This window comes from Rhinolophus sinicus, chromosome 9 (assembly GCF_057876585.1).
Source record: "Rhinolophus sinicus isolate RSI-liver-muscle chromosome 9, RSI-T2T, whole genome shotgun sequence".
Taxonomy (NCBI): Eukaryota; Metazoa; Chordata; class Mammalia; order Chiroptera; family Rhinolophidae; genus Rhinolophus; species Rhinolophus sinicus.
The window spans coordinates 39,977,187-39,986,586 of NC_142509.1; the positions used below are offsets into that span (position 1 = coordinate 39,977,187).

At 53.6% G+C, this 9,400-nt stretch overlaps 1 protein-coding gene across 2 annotated transcripts in view; it reads left to right on the forward strand.

The window, feature by feature from the left end:
- SFSWAP (splicing factor SWAP) overlaps nt 1-9,133 on the forward strand; it is a 67,160-nt gene extending 58,027 nt beyond the window's left edge. For both annotated transcript variants that reach the window (XM_074321711.2, XM_074321710.2), the window contains exons 16-18: nt 7,691-7,846; nt 8,470-8,542; nt 8,801-9,133. In XM_074321711.2, coding sequence (XP_074177812.1) covers nt 7,691-7,846; nt 8,470-8,542; nt 8,801-8,866 — 295 coding nt within the window. In that variant the 3' untranslated portion in view covers nt 8,867-9,133. The remainder of the gene's footprint in view (nt 1-7,690; nt 7,847-8,469; nt 8,543-8,800) is intronic.
- The last annotated feature ends 267 nt before the right edge of the window (nt 9,134-9,400 follow it).

Sequence of the window (9,400 nt, forward strand, 5' to 3'; positions counted from 1 at the left end):
CAGGGGCTGGACCCTAGGGTACGGCAGGGGCTGACCACTCCCTGGAACCCGGGCAGCATCGCAAACGTGAGCAGACATGTCGGGCCACCTGTGCCTCTCTCGGGCCTGTCAGGACCCCGAATCGGGGAGGAAGCGTGGCGTTGGACAGTGGCTTCTGTTGGTGCCATCGAGGCCGAGGGGTGCTGTTTGGGACCCGTCCTGTCCAGTGTGGGTGGTGACACCTGAATGCTTTCCATCACTTGGCTTGCGTGTTGTCATTATCCCCAAAATGAGGGGTTCTTGTTTTTGTGTCCCCACACGGGAGTGGATGCAGCCGCCGGCTCTGCTGGTGGACAGGGAGCGTCATGGCGCTGGTAACCGAGGTGCCATGACGGGCAGGTGCAGCCATGCACCGCAGTCTCGGTTTCCTAACACGGAGGGTGAGGGCCCTTGGTTCCAGCTCCTTCCGGAGGACAGGTCCTGAATTGCCGGTGTAAACATCACTGCACATCCACGGCGACGCGAGTGGAACAGCCTCAGAGCTGCCCTCTGTCATTTGAGCAGGAGCAGCTCTGACAGGCGTGTCTGATGCAAAATGTTCCCGCAGTCTGGCTGGTCGCGTGGTAGCTCCAATAATTGGTAAAATGTGATATCTTTTTCTTAAAACAGAAAAATCAGCAAAGAAGCTGTAAAGCTGAGTGGTCTCAGCAAAGGCTTCGTGTGCAAACTCACTGTCTGTATATGAATTATATTCTGGGCCTTAGTGATTCTCCACTAAGCATATGTGACCATTCCAGCATAATGGGAAAAGTGAAGTCCTTTTTAAATTTTATTCCTGAAACAAGTCATGTATAACATTTGAAATTCATCATCACCTTGTATATGTAAAGGGCATGGTCTAAAATTAATTCCTTGAAGCAAAAGACCTCTTCTGACAAGAGTTCTTGCTTTGCCCTCAAATGCACCTTTGTGTTAAAAGAGACATCGTGGGAGGAGACGTGATTACGTTAGGAATTGTCAAGACCTGTCTTGCCTGGAACTTTAAAAAGTCACGCAAAAGCAGTGAAGGTGTGTTTCTTACAGCCAAGCTGCCTGTTCTGACGGGTGGGTCACGGCTGGGAGACGTGCTGGGCTGGGAGCTGCTGGTTGGTTGGGGACCCAGTGCTGGGAACACACGTGCAGCCACGGCTGCCTCGTTTGTGATCTAGATGACAGACCTGGAGCTGTGTAGGCCAGAATGTTCTGGTCACAACCGGCCTGTGTCCAGCAGCAGTCAGCGAGCCGCGGGTCTCTGCTTTACGGTGGGGCGGGTGGCATGTTCCTCCACCCGTCCCTTTATTCCCCTCCGACCACCCAGACCAAGGGGAGGCACCTCCTGCCAAGCCTGAAGGATCGTTTCTGCGAGCGGATCACTGAGTGCTGCTTTCACTGACTTATTTTGAGATTTTTCTAACTTAACTATTGAAAAGCAATACAGTGAATGCCAGTGTGCATGTGACCTCCAGCGCGATTCAACAGTTTAACTGTTTGCTTTTCTCTGTGTTCCTCCCGCCTGCCCCCTGCCCCTGTGTGTATTTCGTGACCTCGACAAATCGGGCCGGCTGTTTTATAGAGGGTCCAGCAGTCTGGATTCGTCTCACTGTGTCCTCCACTGTGGCCAGGTTGATAGTGACTGTTTGGGGCAGGAAGGACGTTAGGGGAGCTTGAGACGCATGATGTCCGTTTGTCCATCACCAGTGGTGCTGAGTCTGGCTGTTTGGTTCAGGCTGCATCCGTGCGCAGTACTGCCTGTTCCACGTCGACTAACATGTGACGTGGGTCGGTGCCCTGAGCCAGTGTGACCGTCCTGCTGCCAGCAGCTTCCTCTTGTCATCTTAGCATCCCTGATGTCTGTGTCAGCTGGCCTGGTTGTGGCTTTGTCATCCTGCCCTTCCTTGTCTAAAGAGGACGACACCCTTTGTTTTAGCTTCACTGTGGACTGTGATGTGGGGAGTATTTTTATTTGTTGTGCAATAATCATCGCCGTTATTATCGTGTCTGATGGTGACATGGTGTCACATTGGGTCCCGTTGTTCTTTGGGCACAAGACGTTCCAGGCTCAGCTGGTCCTTCCCCACCCCCGCCCCTGGATCAGCCTTTTCTCCAGCAAACCCGGCTCCCTCAGTGAGTGTTTGCAAATCAAGATCTGGGCATATTGAGTATTTTTGAAGAGTGAAATTCGTAAGACTGTGGGGCCAAACCGTAGGACAGCACATGTCAGCAGGTGTACTGCTTATTCCATCACAGTGAAAATAGGTGATGTGTCGCGGTGGCCACCCAGGCCCTGCACTCAGCCCTGCGCTCAGCTCATCACGCGGTGTTTGCTGAGTGACAGATGGCAACACGCAATTGTCTCACAGCTCTTACCTTCTCGTGAACTGTTAGTTCACAGCCGACTTTGATCGCGGAAGGATGCATGTCAGGGTTCCCCAGAGTAACCACGAAAGAAATAGCTAAGAAGCCAACGTTGGATGTAGAATAGAACCGTAAAAATGCTTTATAATTCAAAAGAGGGCAGAAAAGGGGGAGGGGAGGAAAAGAACACTCGGGCAGCTGGAGAACAGTGGACCTCATGCTGCCCGTACACGTAGCCACGTTAGAAGGCAGCGCTTCTAGACTGCGGCCAACAGCAAAACCTGGAACTGCTGCTCAGGAGAGACACTGTAAATGTAAATGCGCGACTGCCATGCAGTCCTTGTTAGAAGGCAGGGCTCCCCTAACGAGCCATGCAGACTCGGTGAGCTAGAGAAAAGGAGGGCCAGCTCATGCTGACAGAGAGGTCCCTTCTTCATGAGGACGTGGTTTCTAAATGTGCACGTGGGGGGAAAGAGCTTGAACGTATTTGAAGCACAGAGGCAAAGCACTAAGGGAACAGGTACAACAGAACAGCGTGGATACCGAAAACGTGAGCAGCTGCGAACCAGCTGAACCCACCACCTACAGCTGAAGAATGCATGGTCATCAGGTGCGCGGGCACCTGTCCCCAAGCCAGAGCGAGCCCTGAGCCAGTCAATGTCTCGGTGAGTTCCAGAAGGCTCAGGTGGTACAGGGCGTGTTCCCTCACCACGAGGCAGAGGGTAGCAGTCTAGGAAAAGATACCTGGAAAACCCCCAAGTGTTTGAAAGTCAGCACGTCTCAAATCACCCGTGGGTCAAAGAAGGAATCACGATAACATGGAAAATATTTTGAAATTAATGATAATGAAAATGTAACATCTTCAAATCTGTGGGAGGCTGTACTTAGAAGGAACTTAGTGGCTTTAAATGTTTATACTAGAAAAGAAGAAAGGTCTGGAAACAATGACCTACTCTTCTATCTTAAGAAGCTACAAAGAGAACGAATTAAACCCAAAGTAAGTAGAAGCGAGGAAACAATAAAGATCAGATCAGAAATCAAGAGAAAACAGACTAACAGAGGAAAATGGTAAAACCAAGACATGGTTCTTTGAAAATGATCAAAAAGTTGATAAGTCTTTATTTAGATTGACCAAGAATGAAGCGCCCTACAGACATTAAAAGGCTGATGGAAATAAATCGTATTCGTTAACTTGACAACTTAGGTGAAATGGACAAATTCCTTGAAAGAAGCAGCAAACTGAGAGCAAAAGAACTCTGCGTAGCTTCATACCTGCTAAAGAAATTGGATTTATTTATAATGTAAAAGCTTCCCACAGAACTCCGGGCACAGATGGCTTTCATCTGTAAATTCTAACACCATTCAAGAAAGACGGGACACCAGTCTTTTATAGACACTTGGAAGAAAACAGGAGAGAACACTTCCCAGCTCAGCCCGTGAGACCGTCATAACCGACTCCTGAAGCAGATGGGCAACGTGTGTGGGTGTGGTGGCATCTACATGCATGTACACACGTGTACTTCCACAGACTGATTCTCTCAAGAACATAGATGCAAAAATCCTTAATGAAACATAAGCTGGTTTGAGTCCAGCAATTTATTAAAAGGACAGTACGTCATGACCAAGTGGGATTTACCTCAGAATGCAAGGTTCTTTGGTCATCAAAAACCAGTCACTGTAATTCACTGTCTTCACAGAGTACGTGGAGAAAATCACGTGACACCTCAATAGATACAGGAAAACAATTCATCGCTCGTTCATTAAAAGGAGAAAGGGGGGACTCGCTTGGCAAAGGGACTAGAGGGAAACTCCCTCCATCTAATGAAGGGCGTGTTTGAAAATCCTACAGCTCACACCACACTCCTGGGTGAAAGACTGAATGCTTTCCCCTGAGATCAGAAACAAGGCAGAATTCACAGCTAAGACAGTAAGGCAAAAAAGAAAGAAAAAGCATAAAATTGGAAAGGAAAAAGTAAACTGTCTTTTTACATAGTAATATAAAATCTTAAGGAATCTCTACGTTTATTTTTCTGTACTAAAAACAACTGAAAAAAAATGAAGTTAAAAAGCAATACCATCCATAACCAGTATCAAAGAAAACAAATGATTCAGGGGTAAATGTAAAGAACTATGTGCAAGACCTGTGTGCACTGAAAACCACACAAGGCTTCTGAGAAAGTTTTCAGAAACTGAAATAAATGGAGAGCACGTCCCTGTTCGTGGATTGGAAGGAAGGCTTTGGCCTGCAGACCGGTCCCCACGGGCTCCATCCCCACGGGCTCCTCATAGAAATTGGCAAGCTGGCCTCTGTCACCTGTGTGCAAATGCTAAGCACCCAGACGGGCTGAACAGCCCTGAGAAAGATTGACGTGGAAGGGCTTTCACTACCGAGTGCAGGCTTCCTGGAAAGCCGCAGTAAGAAGGCTGCGTCGTGTGCCTTCAAATGGCAAAGGTGCCAGAGCAGCTCAGTGAGGAAAGTGTTGTGTTGAGCACGGCTCCCCGAGCAGCTGGATGTCAGCACGCAGGCAGTGGCCTGCGCCCGTCACAGAGTGAACTCAAGACGGATCAAAGACCTCAGTGTGGGGACGGGAAGCTTTCAGCTTCGCAGAAAACAAGGAGAATGTGTTCTGACCTCAGGTGGCAGAGATTCTTGAGGACGTAGAAAACCCCACCATAGAAGGAAAAAAGAACAAATTTGATTCCATTTAAATGCAAAACTTCACTCAAAAGGCAGTTAAGAAAGTGAACACACCTGCCCCAGCTTGGGCGGAACATTGTGCAATAATCTGATTAAAAGGGGGCAGGTGGCTGGAAAGAGACTTTATGAAAGAATGTATCTGATTGGCCAGTGAAACCAGTGAATGAAAAGGTGCTGGCAGCATCAGTCACTTCCAGGGAGATGCAGGTAAAGCCACAGGAGGTGCCACGTTATTCTGACGAGAAGGGCTGAAAACAAACATGGCGGACGTTGCTGAGTGTTGGCTGAACCACAGAAACGTGGCTGGCGGGATGCAAAACGGTTGGGCCATGGGGGACCGTCCAGGCAAACTCGTGCTGCCCGTGACCCAGCTCTGACAGTCCTGGGGACTAACCACAGAAACATTTAGCCAGAGAAGCCGCTTACTCTAATTGCCACGAGCTGGACACAACCTGTCTGCTGACAGGAGAAAGTGTGAACAGACAGGCTAGATTCATACAGGGGGACATGGCCCAGCAGCAAAAAGAAACAAATGATGATTCTGCCAGCGCCGTGGAAGAGTCTCAGAGACGCTGCGCTGAGCAGAGAAGCCAGACACAGAGAGTGATCGTGCGCGGCTGCATTTTGACGGAGCTCCGTCGTAGCAGTCAGAGCAGTGCTCAGCCACCTGTGAGGGTGGGGACGCGGCTCGATGCCGGGGTGATGGGCCGTTGCTGTGTGAGGTTTGAAGTTCAGTGACATTGCAGTCCCGTGATGGCATCGCGCGCCATCCCGCCTGAGACGAGAATCGTGCCATTGTCCCTCGTCTCCTGGCTGCAGACGCTCCCGCCCGTTAGTCACTTAGCGTGCTCAGCATTTCTAAGTAGCATTGCTACGCATTTTAGTCACATGCTTAGAAAGTTTTGTCACATGAGATCAACTTGTACTAAAATTGAGCCTGATTTACAGTTAAGGATGTAATCTGCCTTTGATTAATTCACGTAGGCAGCCACAGAAACACGTTTAGGGCTTGGGTCATTTCGGACGTCACATGCTACTAAATAATTTATTTGCTGCTCTCTTTGAAATCCTAATGCATGTTCCCAGACATGGAAATTGCACAGAGCTTTTGCGGTTCAGGGCCCAAGCCTGTTGCATGCAGCTCCCACACCCTCGGATCCGGGGTTTATGGGTTACGTGGCAGGCCACCTGCTTGCAGCCTCAGCTCACCAGGGGCTCCACTTCCCGCAGCTGTATTTCAGTTGCCAAGCCGCCGTCACCTCGGCCAGATCCTCTTGTTAGTCGGGCAGAGCTGGAAAGCCCCGTGCCTGGCGTGCCGGAGTGCCAGAGTGCTGTACTGGTGCCAGCAGTCTGCCCGGGAGCACTGCCAGGGAGCTGCACTGAAACGCCAGGGCCGCGTCAGCTACCCAGGACCGTCCCTGCCAGAGGGTGGCTAGTGGACCTTGTGAGAGGCGTCCACCCCGGGCCTCGGGCACTGACGGGGTGCTGGAGAGGGGCAGTGGGTGCGGTGCCCTGCAGGGAAGACACAGGAGCTGCCCAGAGGGGTGCGGAGCAGGAGCCACACCCAGGTGACAGCTGCGCTGGCCTGGGGGTCAGTGGGCACATGGACAGGGCTGGGGACTCTGAGCCATGCAGGTGGTGACCCAGGATGTCTGTGTGTAGAGCAGGAACAGCAAGGCAGGAGCAGTTAGCGAGATCTGTCACACGCCTTCACATCAACACATCGGAGGTGTGGGCAAACCAGGGAGGGGTCTGACGGTGTCTTCCAGAGTGCACTTCCTGTCCCCTGGCTCAGGGGACACGTCCAGGGGGGCCATCCTGCAGCATGACGCAGCCTGAGGGAGAGAGCAGCAAAGCTGAGAAGCCAGGACTAGTTAACGAGGACGTAGCCTCCGACACCGGCAGCCGCGGCCCGTGGCGGGCGGAGGGCTCTGGGCGGCATCCCTGAAAGGCAAGGAGGAAGTTGTCCACTGTCAGCGGAGCTTGGAGGGGCCGAGAGCCGGAGAGCTCGGTGCCGCCTGGGCCACAGGCAGCGTTTATGCCCACCAGTCTCCTTCCTGTTTGGTGTTTGCCAGGGGAGTGGAGGGAGGGCCGAGGGCAGGGGTGAGACGGAGTTCAGTGTGTGGGATGGAGAAGCTGAGGCTTGGGTGGCCCAGGCAGGAGAGGGACTGTCAGGGCAGGAGGGGCTGGAGACACTTCTGGTGGGGACTTGTCAGGCCTTGGTGACGTGTCCGGGGGAGGCGCAGGCAGCAGGCAGAGTGGGTGGCTCCGTGAGGTGGCCGTGGAGGCGGGTGGGAGAGCAGGCCCCAGCCAGGGTGACGTGCCGGCACTCGGAGTCCACAGGAGTGGGCAGCACGTGGTGCTTTTCTTGGGCATTTTAAGTACAAAGTGCTGGTTGTGTTGGAAGCCTTGGCTTAGAGCCGTCCTGCAGAGAAGCCCGTGTCCACTGACGATGCGTGACTCTCGCTTGCCACGTTCATCAGTTGCGAGTTAAATAAAGTGTGTGCAGCTTTGGTGAGGAGGGAAGCACGCGGAGCCTGCGGCGGCCGTGCGGGCTGTGGGGAGGGCCCAGGCCCCCGGCTGGCGCCGCGCCTCTGCCTGAACCCGCTTTTCTCCCAGGAGCCCACATGAGAAGAAGAAGAAGAGACGCTCCCGGTCGCGAACCAAGCCCAAGGCCGCGTCGCGGTCTGTGTCCCCGAGCAAGCAGGCCACACACCGGCACTCGGCCAGCATCTCGCCCATGGAGAGTCGGGGCTCCAGCCAGGAGCGCTCCAGGTAACCCTCCTGCCCGCGGGGCCTGCTCCCCACATCCTCCTCCTCAGTGACTCGGGCGTCAGGAGGCAGAGGGCAGACGGTGGGGTGCCTGGGGCGCAGCCAGGCCTGGGAGCCCCGACTGGAAACAGGCCTCCTCCGTACCCCCAGCAAAGGCAGGCAGGATGGCCTGGGACCCACAGAGGCTGAGTAGTGGGGGCGTGCCCCCTCTGTTCATGTTCACCAGTGTGACAGCAGTTCTCAGCCCCCGACGATGCCCCGGGGGGGGAGGGGCCCCCAGCTGGGGGGCAAACACAGGGTCCACTGTGACCCATCACTCAATCCAAGCCTCAAAAAGCAGTGGCTGGACTGTCAAACTTTCTGACTGAACAAGCGGCGGCGGTGTCCGTGGCCACCCTGATTGTCACACGGTCGGCCTGTTCAGCCGATAGACGCAGGTGTCCCCACTTTTACGAGGGTGGCTCTGCATCGACTGGCCGCCAGTGGTTGTCAGGACGCACATGCCAGACCGTTCCCCCCTCATGGACCACCCAGGCCTGGCTGGGGTCAGGAGTGTCGTGTGGGGTCACTCTTGGTTGTAATGTTTTGAAGTATTTTTAGGCCCCTGAACTCTCTCTGTGTCTTAGGGGAGTTTCTCAGGAAAAAGACGGTCAGATCTCCTCAGCAATCGTCTCTTCTGTCCAGAGCAAGATAACCCAGGTAAGATGGGGTCTCTCCCTCTTTTTATAAAGGGCCAGTTTCCACATCCTGTGTCACCTCATGAGTACTGACGGGTGTCCTGGGCTGGTCACCCAGAGGGCCAGGGGTGTCGGCGCCGCCCTGGGTCAGCTGGTCCTGGAACCAGGGAGCGTATCGCGGGCCCAGCATGGGGAGGTCTGGAACGGAACCCTGTGCCACACACGTGCTGCCCCACATCTCAGCGGGAGCTCATGGAAACCTGTATCTGTCCTTGCACAGGACCTCATGGCCAAAGTCAGAGCGATGCTCGCAGCTTCCAAAAACATGCAGACCAGTGCCTCCTGAGACGCGGCAGCCAGCGTCTGCGGGCGTGCGGCCCGGGCCCCGGCAGGCCGAGGAGCTTGGCTCTGCAGGGACCCCCACAGGGCGCCGTCCAGAGTCTCCCCTGGGACGTCCTTGGACAATTGGTGGTTTTTGTAAATTAATTTTAGATGACATTTTCAGCTTAAGATTTTTGACCAGCAGTCTCTTACCTGTATATTTGTAAATAATATCATGTTTCTGTGAAATGTATTATCAAATAAAATGAGAGGAAAACACCTTTTCTAGCTAGCCACTGTGACCAGTTTCCTCCTTGTGTGGCTTCTGAGTTTTTACTGCTCGTCATCTGTCATTGGGCTAACACCATGTCGTGTGGACAGCGGTTCGGTCCCCTGCCACCCGCCCGCCTGCCCGCCCGCTCTGGCACCACTCGGGGGCACAGTGCACGGTCCTCAGCCCTGGCACAGTGGGACAGACTGGTGGCCTGAGGACAGCCGTCAGCGCCTAGGACGTCCTCAGGAGGTCCCCCACAGCCCTTCCTGTTCCCCTGAGCAGCCT